The 15484-nt window shown below is 53.0% G+C and overlaps 1 protein-coding gene across 2 annotated transcripts in view; it reads left to right on the top strand.

Annotated features, from left to right (window-relative positions):
• The window catches only part of Ppard (peroxisome proliferator activated receptor delta), a 72060-nt gene that overhangs the window by 48039 nt on the left and 8537 nt on the right, over nt 1–15484 (top strand). For both annotated transcript variants that reach the window (XM_034524487.2, XM_076916454.1), the window contains one exon: nt 6536–6742. In XM_034524487.2, coding sequence (XP_034380378.1) covers nt 6616–6742 — 127 coding nt within the window. In that variant the 5' untranslated portion in view covers nt 6536–6615. The remainder of the gene's footprint in view (nt 1–6535; nt 6743–15484) is intronic.

The following is a 15484-nucleotide window of genomic DNA, read 5'->3' as shown; positions in this document are numbered from 1 at the left end:
CCACACACGAGTCAGGGGAGTGAGGGCTCCTGACTCAGGCTGACAGGAGATTCCAGCACTCTGGATCCTGCCCCTGGGCCAGCTAGCTTCTGGTGCATTCTTGACCCAGCAGTGCACAGAAGGCACATGGTACCGTGACTAAGACTTGACCTTGAGCTACCGATTCCTCATCTGTTAAATGGGGACAGCAGCACCCGGTCCTTGGGGTATTTATAAGAAGTTAGTAGGGTTAGGGTAGTAAGCCAGGGAGAGTGGGAGCAGCACCAGGGTGATAGAGACAGAAGGCACGACTTAGATGGGGCTTCTGAAGGGGCCCTGGGGTGCTGACTCCCCCAGCCACCTCCACTCCAGGCTGGGCAGGCCTTCTCTCACCGAGCACATAGCCTGTTTGGCCATCATGGAAGCTGAGCTACCAGGCAGAGCACCTGCATTTCCTTAGCAGATCTCCCTGCAGTGGGAAGTCCTGAAAGGAAGCCCCTCCCTGCTCCTCTTAGAGCTTGCGGCCTCCTCCCTCTGTGTGCCTGCTCTGGTCCTCTCTAAAGGGGTGGGTCATTGGGTTCAGCTCCTGGATCTGCCTCTGCCTGCACAGTTCCCAAGGCCAGTGAGAGGTGGGTGGAGCTTGCCACTCCCACGTCTACCCCTCCCTTTCCTCCCTCCTCCCCCAGAGAGTGTGTGTGTATGTGTGTGTGTTTCTATGTGTATGCACGTGAATGTGTACACACCCCAGAATCAGAGCAGTCCAGGAATTGATTGTTTTGCAGAAAACCACTGTGCTAGAACCGCCCCTGTTCCCTCCCCACTTTGTGGCTGTACATAAGGCCCCAGAGTTGCTGCTGAAAGAGTCTGAGGCTGCAGCTCCTATAATATGCAAAGCTTCTGATCAAGGGGTGGTGACCCTAACACAGTACTGGTAGCAGAGGGGAGACTGCCACAGCGAGCATTCCATCTGGGCGGGACAGAAAAAGGGAAGAGGAGAGCAGGTTCCTGGCAGGTCAGGTGGCAAGAACCTGGGAAAGGCCACCTGAAGGTGGTTCCCGGCTGCAGGACCAAACAGCGACAGGGTGGCGCCAGCAGTGTGGCTGCCTGACCCCAGCTGCAGATTGAGCAGTCAGGGCTGTCTGAAGAATGGCTCTTCAGAATACAAGGGTGGGCTGCAGCTTGGCCCTTAGAGCTACACACGTGAGGCATCCCGAGAGATGTATGTGGATCTCAGAACAACCAGGCCGCCTCAGCCGGTATCGAGCCAGGGAGAAACTCTGTCATGGCTGACGTGTCTCATCCTCATCCCAAGTCTGAAGAGGCAGCCCTGTCTAGAAACAGAGCAGCTCGCCCAGTTGTAGGGGAAGATCCTCCTAGCAGCCAGATACAGGACGAGCTGTGGCTTAGATAGGGCTGTGTGCGGGGCTGTCCGAGGCCTGGGCAGCGCTGGTCTCCAGCTCTAAAGCTCTGTCTTCCACCTTGCCACTTCTTCTGTCCAGGGAAGACCTGGGGATTGCTGCCTGGCTCATGGGGATTGGGGACTGTGTCACCCCTCACTGTTTCTGAGTTCAGAAGGGCCCTCAGGATGCAGCCGTGAGCAGGACCCTGTCCTCAGGGCCCCAGGAGCAAAAGGCAGGAGGGGACCTGCAAAGAAACACTGTGTCAGTTGTGTGAACAACATGGCACTGCAGTATCTCTTCTGGTAACCTCTGCCAAGGGGTCCCCAAGTCCCCTGCTCCCCCCTCCCTCTATCACCATCACCACACCCAGACTTCAGGACCCCAAGCCAGGTTTCTTTTCCCAGTCTTGTCCCACTCACCCATGGTACCCAGCCACCCTAGGAGTCCCATTGTCTCTGTCTTACATAGGAGCCTAGACCTGACAGGGTCTTTCCTCACCCCACCGTGACCTTCCTATCTCCACGCTATCATCTGCAGCATGGAGACCTTTGGGGCTCGTTATCTGGTAGCAGCAGCCGAGAGCCTTGGAACTTTCCACTCTGCCTCCTAGCCTGTCTCCTCTGGCTCCCACCATGTCTCTCCAGGCTCCTGTTGTGTCTGACGGGAGTCAGGCACCTGCAGTGCTGTGAGAAGCGTCTTGTGCTCAGAGGCCCTCACGGGGGCTGCTGGTCACCTCATTGCAGGGATTATGTCCAGTACCATCCGCAGAGAGCAGGATGTTCTCCAGACCATTGCTGGCCTCGTGAGAGGGCTGGGCCAGCAGGACCAGTGAGGGAACTGGGCAGACCAGGGGGGGTGATGCCTGCCTGCCCTGTAAGGACCACATGCAGACAGACAGGTGGGGGTGACACCTGCCTGCCCTGTAAGGGAGGGGACAGCACTTCTAAGCATTTCTGCACTCTTGTCCTTCTCTGTGTTTAAGACTGGGGTGAGGGCTGAGGCATTGGTCCTTAAGAGCTGTTTATGCCAAACAGAGCTTCTCACCCGTGCAGAGCAGGGCGAGTGAATGGGTGCCAGGGACAGGAGGACCGTAGGGGAGTGGAGATGGTGCCCGGGGACCAGTAGCCCAATCAGAAAGCATTTGAAATAAATGTCCGGTTAAAGAAAGCACATGTTCCAGGTCCTGTGTGCCCTTCACCCAGCTTCTCCTCATGTAACGTCTTAGATGGACAAACATCTCTGTAGCTGAAAAGACTCCATACAGACGGCATGTCTTCTTCCGTCAAGGCTCTTTCTAGAAGCCTTGCTGCATTTTGTCCTGTCTCCCTGCCACCTTCCTTGTCTCTCCCAGTCAGCAGCTTGTCTCTCCCAGTCAACAGGCTAGACCTTACTTACCATTGAATTTGTGTGTGTGTTCATGCGTGTGCACCTGTGTATATATGTGCGTGCATGTGTCCATGCATGCATGTGTGTATGTGCTTGTGTGTGCTCGAGTGTTACCCATGAACGTGTGTGTGTGCTGCTTGTGTGTGAGTGTGTGTGTGTGTGTATGTGTGTGTTTTACGCGCATGTCACAGCTAACCCATGGAAATCAGAAGACAGCTTGCAAAGTCCCTACACCACGTGGGTCTCCAGGGACCCAGCTGGGTCTTCAAGCTTGGCAGCCAGCGCTCCCGTTGTTGAGATATTCTCCACCCCAGCCCTAAGCCTGGAAGTCACAAGTCTCCCCCATTCTGTTGGTTGTATCCCAGTACTCATCCCAGCTGACTTCTGGGAAATAGAGACTGGAGAGCTGAAGGCTGAGCGTCCCCCTCCACACCACTGCAATTTCTGTGTTAGAATCATCCTGATTCTAACTATCTGTAGAAATGACAACCGTGTTAATCAGTTTCCTGCCTGTGTTTCTGACCAAAACATTCAAGAGAACACGTTAAAAGGAGGAATTACGTTGCTTCACAGTTCCAAAGTGTTCGTTCCCTCGTGGTGGGCAGCACAGGTCACATCCTGGTGGCCAGGAAGTAGCGGTGGGGCAGGAGTGGGCTGGCCCTCTCCACACCCCCCTATTTGATCAAGCTCTGTCCCTGGGATTGTTCTTGCCAGTGAGTGCCCCATGTCAGTCCACAGCCATTCTCTGTGGCTGTCAGAGCCCAGCTGAGCTGCCCCACCCAGTCAGACCATGGCAGGATAGCCTTGTCTTAGCGTGTCATCATTGCACTTATAGGTGAGGACTGCTGTAGACACAGCCTGCCAGCGGGGCTTCCGCATCAAAGCAAATGCACTCCCCTACATAGTGTGAGGGCCAACTGGATGGAGACCTGGCCAAGACTTAATTAAGTTTACTTCAAATTTGGATCAAAATGTGGTAACAATCGTCCTCTTTCATGGTGGGATTAGTAATAGATGGTCCGGTTGGCCGCCTTTGGGGGTTGTCAGTTGGTCGGTGATGCCACTCATGCCTAGGATTAAACCCAGCATCTACCCGTGTTTGTCCAGCCTCTCCAGTGGCTCCACATCCCCTCGTGTTGGTGTTTTTGTTTGAAAAACACACCTCAGGGACGGGTGTGCTGGTGCACAGCTTTAATTATGTAGCCCTGGCTGCCTTAGAACTGTCTGTGTAGACAAGGCTCCTGTGTTGTGATCGTAGGTGAGGTCACCATATCCGGCTTGCATTATTAGTCTTTTCTAAGGAATTTATGAGCTGTTTTAGGGAACCTAGCATTTTTCTCTGCTTCTTGTCTAATTGATTTGATTGGGTTGGGGTTTTAAGACAGTGTCTCAAGTTGCCCAGGCTGGCCTGAAACTTGCTATATAGTTAGGCTAACCTTGGAACTGGTCCTCTGTCCAGACCACAAGCTGGGCTGCCGTACCTGACCTGTGCAGTGCCTGGGACCAGACCAGGGTTTCCCAAATGCTCTAGAAGCCCTCTCTGGCAACTGGGCTACAAACAAAGCCTGGGATTGTGTTTAATTTGCTTTTCGTTTAACTATGTAGAACTTTTATATAATTAAATCTGTTAATCTTTTACCTGTAATCTTGATACCCATAAAGCTTTTATGAGTTTATTGCCAGGCCTACATCTTACTCACGTAAGATGAGTTTTATGTTAACACATGGTTTCTTGTATTTTATGAGGGTTTTTTTATTGTTTTGATAGGGTTTCCTATAGCCCAGGCTAGCCTCACACTTTCTGTGTAGCTGGAGATAACCCTGAGCTTCTTACCCCCCATCCCCTGCCTCTGCCTCCTGAGTGCTGGGATTACAGATGTGCACCACCACACCTGACTAATGGGTGCTGAGGACCAAACCACAGAGGCTTGGCTGCACTAGAGAGGCAGGCTCGTCCCACTGAGCCGCACCCCCGCCCTGGATTACAGGTCCGCTGTACCTTTAGATCTCTGCTGCCTTTGTGCTTTGTCTTGGTGTAGAAGTGCGGGCCAGCTTCTGTGTTAGCATTTTCTCAGCTGTTCTCATAGCTGCCTAAAACTTCATCTCCTCTCTTGATTTAAGGTAGGGGTGTGTCTATCTTGTGATGGGCTGGTCACACCCTTCCTGTGACTGTCACTTAGCCGGAATCTTCCAGATCCACACATTCCCCAGCTTCTGGCTCTCTGCCACGTAGGCCTCAGGGCTGCAAGTCCAGCTACCCAGAGCATAGCTTCTGAGAGGCCACTGTGCAGTCCAGGACTCAGGATGGCCAGATGGAGCTCACTCTGAGGAGGAAGAACGTGGACCACAGAGGTGCTTTTCTGGAAAGCACTAGTTGTTAAGTGTGGTCATACTTCACAGTGACAAGGGGTTAGAAATGTAACTCCAAGGGCAGACACCTTTAATCCCGTGTTTAGTGAACAGAAGCAAGTAGATCTTTTTAAGTTCTAGGCCAGCCTGGTCTACATGGGGAATTTCAGGACAGCTTGGGCTACATAGAGAGATCTTATTTCACAAAACAAACAAAAAATAAGTCACACACAAACACACACACACACGTGTCTAAGCTGCTCTCCAAACCTACCTTTTGAGGGGAGCCAGGTCCCACAGGGCCTTGGTGATGGATAGACAGACATTCGGGTCCCGAATGAAGCTGAGCTTCCTGGCAAAAGGGTGTTTCTGTCTGCATGGGATCATGGGATGCCTTTGAGCTGCCTGTGGACAGACATAAGGAGGGCCCACCCTGGAGCTTCGGCTCTACAAGGCCTTCCTCGGCCTTCCTCGGAGCTTTGAGATGCTGAAGCCCTACTCTGGCCGCTCCCTGCTTGGTGAACTCTCTCCACAGCCCCTGTAGTTGTCACTTGGAGAGAAGCATTTGTGGACAGGTTTTCATTTGATGAATGTTGAAGTAGCATTGGGTGATTACTGCTGAGATGATGGAGCACGTGACCAAAAGCAACCCGGGGAGGAAAGGGTTTATTCAGCTAACGTTTCTATATCCTGTTCATCAAAGGGAGTCAGGACAGGAACTCACACAGGGCAGGAACCTGGAGGCAGGAGCTGATGCAGAGGCCCATGAAGGGGTGCTGCTGACTGGCTTGCTCATCATGGCAGCCTGCTTTCTTACAGAACCCAGGACCACCAGCCCAGGGATGGCCCCCGCTCACAATGGGCTGGCCCCTCTCCCATCAATCATTTTTTTTTAAATGTCCTACAGCTGGATCTCATGGAAGCATTTTCTCAAATGAGGTATCTTCCTTTCAGACCCCAGCCTGTGTCAAGTTGGCATAAAAGTAGGCAGCGCACAGCCCCTCCTGGAACAGTCCTGGCACACGCTGGCACTGCAGTCCATGGGAGTTAGCACAGTGGGAGCACTGAGCTGTTTCCTACCTTCCTACCTCAGGCAGGACAGGCCACTCCTCAGAACAGTGGTTCTGGACAGCTGCATCCTTAGCCGTGGTGCTGGGTGGGGGGTGGGCTGCCTTGAGTACCAGGGATCCTGGGTGGTTGCTCACACCAGTGTTCCAGCACTGAGAACGGAGGGACAGTAGCTGGAGGTCATCTTTGGCTGCACGGCCAGTTCAGGCTTTATAAAGCCCTGTCTCAAGAAACCAGAAAGCTCTGCAGGGACTGAGGAGGGTACCAGAGCAGCGTTGCTGTGTGACAGTGGCCCTGCAGGGCGCCTGGACCCACCACCTCTTCCCTGACCATCTCTGTCTCTCCCTGCCCAGGTGGTCCATCTGTGCTCAGACCCAGATGGTGGCAGAGCTATGACCAGGCCTGCAGGCGCCACGCCAAGTGGGGGTCAGTCATGGAGCAGCCACAGGAGGAGACCCCTGAGGCCCGGGAAGAGGAGAAAGAGGAAGTGGCCACGGGTGATGGAGCCCCAGAGCTCAATGGGGGACCAGAGCACACGCTTCCTTCCAGCAGCTGCACAGGTATGGAGGAGTCTGAGGGGCAGAGCCGGGCCGGTGGGGGTTCAGGTTTCTGTGAACAACGTGGGGTGCCAAGAAGTAGAATGATTGACTGATGCCAGAGCCCGGGGTCCTGCCAGTCACCAGCTGGTGAGCCGAGGGGCCCTGGGAAGTCACATACAGGAATGTAGGTGAGCTGGAAGTGGGTTTTCCTGGGATGTGGGAGGGTGTTTGTCCCTTATCCTACGTTCTGCCCATCAAATATCTCTGACCCAACACGTACACCTCCCCAGGTAGCATTTGGTACTGGGGCTTGGACCCAGAGCTTTGTGCATGATAGCCTTGTGTATCTAGGCACCACCCTTGGGGTACACCCGTACTCCTGGCTGCATCAGGAACTGTGGGGTGTGCTGCGGTTGTCATGGACCACTGGACCAGGGAGACCTGGTACTAACCCTGTGCTCCGCCATGATTGAGCAGAAGTGCCAAGTGCTTTGAGTGAGTGCCTGTGACTTGGGCCGATTTTGAGCATCAAGATTCAGCTGGCTCGTTCCACTTGCTGGGTTACTTCATTCACCCTCTCTGTTGGTAGCAATGGTGACATTCTCTGGTGGCCAACATGGCCCTGTCATCTCATTCTCATGACACCGTGTCCAGCCTACACACAGGGCTCCTTATGCCTCTCGCTCTCCCTCCCCAGCCTCTCCTCCTCTGGGTGTCTTGGGCCAGTGTGTCCTGGTGATCCTGGACCGGCCTTCAGAGCCTCAAAGTCAGAAGATATGGGTGTGGCTTGCCTCTGGTTTCAGACAGGGCTGTGGGGGAGGATAAGCCTTTGCCGGGACCCTACAAGGCAAGGCCTGTTCTCTTCGGCACTCAGAGGATGGGGTGGAAGGACCAATGTCAGTCCTGCTGATATACCCACATCCTCAGAGTGACTCCCAGCGGCCAAGGTGTGATGTGAGAGTCCAGAGCAGTTCGTGATTCTGTGTGTTAGCGGCAGTGGCTGTGGCGGTCCTGCAGACCCAAGCATTCTTAGTAGAGAGGATGACTTCTGGGAACCAGAATTCCCTCAGCGCTGTCACAGGCTGCCGGACCAGAGGCATTACCGGTGTGTGCTGCTAATCCCTACACTCAGGAGGCAATGGCAGGGGGATCCCAGAGAGTTCAAGGCCAGCCTGGTCTGTATAGGGAGACCTTGCTGAGAGAGAGAAACAGAGACAGAAGAAGGGGAAGGGAAGGAAACACACCGGGGACTGGCAGTGTGCCAGGTGCCATGAAGCCACCGAGGACAAGTGAACAGGGAGGAGAAAGGCACGAGGTCTGGCCTGGCCACCTGCCCTGACAACCTTGTCCCCATATCTGGGTCTGGGCAGGAAGCATCCTATGCTGGGTTCACACACACCTCACACAAGTGATTTCCCACCAAAAGTTATTACTGCGGTTGTAATGTTCACGTGGTGGCCAAAGTGCGGTGACTGGGGCAGAGTCAGTTGAGGACGGGAGGTGTGGTGAGAACAGCTGGAGCAGCATAGACTGTGGGACTCCCAGGGCACTATGTCTGGTCCTGCTTTTTCGATAAATGGCTCCATGAGAGGTGGCTTGGCTGGACTGGTAACAGCTGTCAAAACCACTGGCCTAGGAGACCAGCTCTGGCAGGGAAGTTAGCACCAGCGAGGCAGCGACTGGTCAGAAAACAGTGCTCCCAGTGTGTGCTGTGAGCAGAGACTACTCAGGATGTCAGTCTGTCAGCTTGGTGGGAGACTACTGGCCTGATGTGGAGCACCCAGGTGGCAATGGTGACAGGATGGTGCAAGTTTGAGTCCCTTTTGCCCTGCAGATCTGCTCTGGGAACGTGTCCTCTGTGCCTGTTTGGTCAGTGAGCCCAGAGGTGATCTATTTACCACAGTATGGTTCATAGGGACAGAAAAGGGGTGTCACCCTCTATGAGAAATCCCTAAGGTAAGCCCTGCCAGAGCCTCAGGGGACACTCTGTAGTCATTAAAAAGGCTGAAGTAAGAGCCAGTGGGAGGTTCAGTGACACAGGTCCTCACCCTCAAGCCTGGACCTGAGTTCAGTCCCGGAACCTACATGGTGGAAGGCAAGAACCAAGTCCAGGAAGTTGTCGTCTGACCTCTCCTCACACACGCGTGCACACGTGCATGTACACACACACACAAATGTAAAATTTTTTAAAGGATAAAGTAGAGACCAACTCAGTAGCTCAGTAGATAGAGACTTTCCACATATGGCCAGAGACCTGAGTGTGATCCCTGGAACCTACATAAAGGTGCTGGAGAGGACCAGTTGTACAGTTGTCCCTCAACCTCCACATGTGTCGTGTCACATGTCCCCGTCACAGAAATCACATGCATGTGCCGTGTCACGCGTCCCCGTCACACAGATCACTTACATGTGCTGTGTTACAACATCCCCGTCACACAGATCACTTACATGTGCTGTGTCATGCGTCCCCGTCACACAGATCACTTACATGTGCTGTGTCACAACGTCCCCGTCACACAGATCACTTACATGTGCTGTGTCACATGTCCCCGTCACACAGATCACTTACATGTGCTGTGTCACATGTCCCCGTCACACAGATCACTTACATGTGCTGTGTCACGCGTCCCCGTCACACAGATCACTTACATGTGCTGTGTCACAACGTCCCCGTCACACAGATCACTTACATGTGCTGTGTCACGCGTCCCCGTCACACAGATCACTTACATGTGCTGTGTTACAACGTCCCCGTCACACAGATCACTTACATGTGCTGTGTTACAACGTCCCCGTCACACAGATCACTTACATGTGCTGTGTCACGCGTCCCCGTCACACAGATCACTTACATGTGCTGTGTTACGTCCCTGTCACACAGATCACTTACATGTGCTGTGTCACATGTCCCTGTCACACAGATCACTTACATGTGCTGTGTCACGCGTCCCCGTCACACAGATCACTTACATGTGCTGTATTACAACGTCCCCGTCACACAGATCACTTACATGTGCTGTGTTACAACGTCCCCGTCACACAGATCACTTACATGTGCTGTGTCACGCGTCCCCGTCACACAGATCACTTACATGTGCTGTGTTACGTCCCTGTCACACAGATCACTTACATGTGCTGTGTCACATGTCCCCGTCACACAGATCACTTACATGTGCTGTGTCATGCGTCCCCGTCACACAGATCACTTACATGTGCTGTGTCACGCGTCCCCGTCACAGATCACTTACATGTGCTGTGTCACACGTCCCCGTCACACAGATCACTTACATGTGCTGTGTCACGCGTCCCCGTCACACAGATCACTTGCATGTGCTGTGTTACAACGTCCCCGTCACACAGATCACTTACATGTGCTGTGTCACGCGTCCCCGTCACACAGATCACTTACATGTGCTGTGTTACAACGTCCTCGTCACACAGATCACTTACATGTGCTGTGTTACAACGTCCCCGTCACACAGATCACTTACATGTGCTGTGTCACATGTCCCCGTCACACAGATCACTTACATGTGCTGTGTCACATGTCCCCGTCACACAGATCACTTACATGTGCTGTGTCACATGTCCCCGTCACACAGATCACTTACATGTGCTGTGTCACATGTCCCCGTCACACAGATCACTTACATGTGCTGTGTTACAACGTCCCCGTCACACAGATCACTTACATGTGCTGTGTTACAACGTCCCCGTCACACAGATCACTTACATGTGCTGTGTCACATGTCCCCGTCACACAGATCACTTACATGTGCTGTGTCACATGTCCCCGTCACACAGATCACTTACATGTGCTGTGTCACATGTCCCCGTCACACAGATCACTTACATGTGCTGTGTTACAACGTCCCCGTCACACAGATCACTTACATGTGCTGTGTCACGCGTCCCCGTCACACAGATCACTTACATGTGCTGTGTTACAACGTCCCCGTCACACAGATCACTTACATGTGCTGTGTCACATGTCCCCGTCACACAGATCACTTACATGTGCTGTGTCACGCGTCCCCGTCACACAGATCACTTACATGTGCCGTGTCACGCGTCCCCGTCACACAGATCACTTACATGTGCTGTGTCACAACGTCCCCGTCACACAGATCACTTACATGTGCTGTGTCACGCGTCCCCGTCACACAGATCACTTACACTAATAATAAATAATAAAGATTTTTTTGTTTTGTTTTAGGTTTTTTGTTTTTTGAGATTAGGGCTGACCTGGGGTCCACTGAGTAGACCAAGCTGGTCTCAAACTCACAGAGATCCCCCTGCCTCTGCCTCTGGAGTGCTGAGATTAAAGGTGCACAGTGCCACACTGAAAGCTTTTTTGGTTGGTTGGTTGGTTGGTTTGGTTTTTTAAGAGTAAGGTAGAGCCAAGCATGGTGGCTCACACCTGTCATCCAAGCACTTGGGAGCTGAAGCAGGAGAATCACAGGTTCCAGGCCAGCCTGTTTGAACAAAAAGCTCCAAACCCTTATATATAATAGATGCTAGACAATGCGAACCGCAGCACTACAGGAGTTGATTTAGAGTCCTGCATGGGGTGAGGCGTGACTCAGGTTCTAAGTCACAGCCTGCCCTGTGTGTCTTTCTCAGCAACCACGTGTGACTTTCATAACTAAAAAGCTCTTGTTCTGTTTTGTCCCAAAGTTGAAATAGATAAACTGACCAGGCATGATAGCGTGCTTCTTTAATGGCAGCACTTGGGAGGCAGAAGCAGACAGAGCTCTTTGAGCCCAAGGCCAGCCTGCTCTACACAGTGAGATCCTGTCAGGACATAGCGACCACCTGTAGCAAAGCAGGGAACCCAGGTGGCCCCTGCAGGCTGTGACCCTCACCGCTGCCCCAGGCCCTCATCTCAGTCTCCTCACTGGAGTCCACTGCAGCTCTCAGTACCTGCTAGTCCGCTGTCCCGTGCCCATGAGTCTGGAGCTTTTGCCCTAGTGTCTCTTTGGGGACCCTGAAGGAACCCTGAGACGGTAGGAAGGCTGCACGGCTCCAACCCCTGCATTTGGGCCCACGTTAAATGCCCCTGCTCCGAATCGGCTCCGGCCACCGTTGTGTCCCCATGAGGTAGGCAGTGCAGGCTTCACACTAGCACATAGCAGCAAGGAAGCACATGACCTGGGCCCCAGGGGACTGACCCCCAGGAGCTGATGCTCACAACCCACCTTTCAATGTGTGCCTCCTTTCCTCAGCAGCACTTGGTGAGTGTCCAGGGCTGGACACCACGCCAGAGCAAGGTGGCACCATGGTGGAGTGGGCCTGGCAGTGGTGGACAGGGCTGAACACCAGCCCAGAGGAGCCCAAAGTCCAGGCAAAATGGGACAATAATCAAGGAATCACCCAGTTAGGTGTGGTGACACATGCCTTTAATCCCATAAGAAACAGGCAGACGCCCAAGTTTGAGGCCAGCCTGGTCTACAGAACAAGTTCCAAGGCTACACAGAGAAACCTTATCTCCAAAACAAACCAAAAAGGAGAAGCCAGTCCCCCAGCCTCAGGTGCACTTAGCACTCTCCCTTAGGTGAGAACTAAGAGGCTCCACCCGTGTGCACCTCACGGCTGTGCAGACAGCATGCTTCCAGCCCCTGGGACAAGGTACTCAGGAGAGCCTTCCGCCTGCCACCTTATGAGAGTGTGGGGCTGAGTCAGTAGTCTATGTTTACTGAGCCTGGACTCTGATGGCAAGACTGATTCTCGTGTGGATGCCAGGGTTACACGGAGTTCAAGTGTCTGAGGCCCGACCTTGGTCATCCTTAGTGCTGAGCCTACTGTGTTGACAGGAAGAGCGTGCCTGTGGGCTGCAGTCGGGTACACACTGTCTCCCCTTTAGTCAGGGCTTCACAGATAGACAGAACCGATAAGGGAGGTGTGTGTGTGTGTGTGTGTGTGTGTGTGTGTGTGTAGGGTAGCAGTGGAGGTGGGGCCCCTCTTCCAGGAGGAAAGAGGACCCAGGCATTCTCTCAAAGCCTTGACCCGTAGGCACAGAGCCACGTGCCTTCTGAAGTGAAATACTCTGTACTCCAGTCTCCTGAGTTAGATGATAGTCATGTCTTTATCTTTCTCTCCCTTTTTTTTTCTTTATTGTTTGTTTGTTTGAGATAGTCTCTCTATATAGTCCTGGCTGTCTTGGAACTCACTCTGTAGATCAGGCTGGCCTCAAACTCAAAGATCCACCTGCCTCTGCCTCCTATGTCCCGGGACTAAATTAATGCAGACTAGCCTGTGAACGGAAGCCTGGCTATCACGGCTCAGCCAGATCAGGAAAGCCGTCCCCACCGATATCTGTAACCACATCAACCTCAGTTTTCTTGCCTGTTATACAGGGCACAACACCGGACTTGGAGGGTTATCTCAAGGCTTCACGTGAATGAAGGCCTGTGCAGGTCCCAGTAGAGTTCTGGAGCACAGGTGTGCCAGCACTCACTCTGCTGCAGGTCCCAGTCCTAAGCACAGCCAGGTGACCTTGCACAAAATGAAATGAGCCAGGCACGGTGGCATTTGGGAGGCTGAGGCATATGCAGCACCGTGAGTTCACAACTAGTCTGGGTTACCTAATTAGACCCATCTCAGACACAAGCAATCCAAAGACCTTTAGCTAGTAGGTGGGGCCTGGCAAATGCCGCCTCTTCTGTCCCTCCCGGACGTAGATCCTTGGGAGGTGTCTCTGGCACCTGCACCTGGCTGGGATTCTGGGACCAGCTACAGGTGTATCAGATGAGCAAGGGCACCTCCCGAGAGCAGTGGCGGGGGGGGGGGGGTGAGTGGGAGAAGCTGAGAGGAATGTTAGCCCCACCCCTGTGTCAGGATACCCCATACAGACAGCTTGAACAGAAAGGTTTTACCTGGCAGACAGTGTTGGAGGTTCCAGCCCAGCTCAGCCAACCCCACTGCTTTTGGGTCTGTCGTGAGTCATACGTTGTAAAGAAGAGACAGGGTCCAACATGCCTCTCAAAGGCTTACTTCCAGTGACCACCAGGTCCCACCTCTCATTAACGCCACAAGCTTTGATCATCTGAGCCTTTGGGGAACATTCGGAATCAACGGCAGGCACGTGACAATATGCCTATAGTCCCAGCTCTCAGGAGGCTGAGTTACAGGCCAGCCTGGGCTACAGGCCAGCCTGGGCTACAGTATTGTGAGACTGTGCATTAAGGAAAGAAAAGAGGCTGAGGATGGGGCTTGGTTGGTAGAGCATTCACCTCCCTGCTGCAGGCCTTGGGTGTGGGCCCAGCGCTTGGGAGGCTAAGGAGGCAGAAATAGAGCTTCAAGGCCATGATCAGAAATGAGTGTGCGCGTGCACACACACACACACACACACACACACACACAGGAGGACCTGTGTTCAGACACTTAGCAGTCACATAGAGAATAGGCCTGGGCCAGTGAGGGGTCCCAGAGGGCGAAGGTGCTTGCTGCCAAGCTTGGCTACCTGGGTTTGATCCTGGGACCCACATAGTGGAAGGAAAAAACAAACTTCTGAAAGTTGTCCTCTGCCCCTACACGTGCACACACAAAATACATCAGTTAAAATGCAACTGAAATATTAGAATCAGGGCTGGAGAGACGGTCCCACATTTAACATCACTTGCTGCTCCTCTAGAGGAAGTAGATTTGGTGCCCAGCACCCACATGGTGGCTCACAACTGTGTGCAACTCCAGTCTCAGGTGATCTGATGCCCTCTTCTGGCCTCCACAGGCACTGCATGCACATGGAACACAGATACATGGGGGGGGGGGGGGAGTGCACCCATATGCATATCTAAAAAAAAGTAAATACTTTGGAATTAAAAATAAATCTGTAGCCGGGCAGTGGTGGTGCACACCTTTAATCCCAGCACTCGGGAGGCAGAGGCAGGCGGATTTCTGAGTTCGAGGCCAGCCTGGTCTACAGAGTGAGTTCCAGGATAGCCAGGGCTATACAGAGAAATCCTGTCTCGAAAAACCAAATAAATACATAAATAAATAAATCTGGACATGTTTATATGACTCATAACCCAATGCTGGGGCTTAGGAAACAGGAGGAACCCTAGGCTCACTGGTCAGTCAGCCAGACAGTGAGCTGGTTTGGTGGCAAACCATGACTCAAAAAACACAATGGAAGCCAGATGTGGTGTCAATCTCCTTCAATCCCAGCACTCAGGAGGCAGAGGCAGGCGGATCCATGTGAGGTCTAGGCCAGCCTGGTCTACATATTTAGTTCAAGGATAGCCAGGGCTGTTACACAAGAAGAAAAAGAAAAAAGACCACAGTGATGAGTGATAGACACACACACATACACAGAGGCACATGGAAGCAAGCAAGTGCGAGCACGCATGCGCACGCGCGCACACACACACACACACACACACACACACACACCACAGGTTCAAGGCTGTCCTCAGCCACATAGTGAGTTCAAAACTAGCCTGGGCCATAAGAGCTCTTGTCTCAAAAAAAGTAAAAGAGAAAACAGGAAGGAAAACTAGAGAAGAGAGGAGACAGTGCCCACACAGCAGGCCCAGCCTTTTGTTCCCTTGGCCTGAGGCGCTCGGGGCAGTGTTCTGTGTGAAGAAGGGTCTCTAGAACCCCACCACCCACTTGATCAGTCGCCGATCTGCCGCAGTCTGACCAGAATGTAACAGAGAAGGCACAGGACCTTCTCACACACACACACACACACACACACACACATCCCCCTGCCCGCCCCCAGGACCTGTGCCGGCAGTGGGGTCATTCTCCTGAGTGTGGTGT

The sequence above is a fragment of the Arvicanthis niloticus genome, chromosome 20, assembly GCF_011762505.2.
Source record: "Arvicanthis niloticus isolate mArvNil1 chromosome 20, mArvNil1.pat.X, whole genome shotgun sequence".
Classification (NCBI taxonomy): domain Eukaryota; kingdom Metazoa; phylum Chordata; class Mammalia; order Rodentia; family Muridae; genus Arvicanthis; species Arvicanthis niloticus.
The sequence above is the reverse complement of the archived record's forward strand: the minus strand, read 5'-3'. Positions and strand labels throughout refer to the sequence as shown.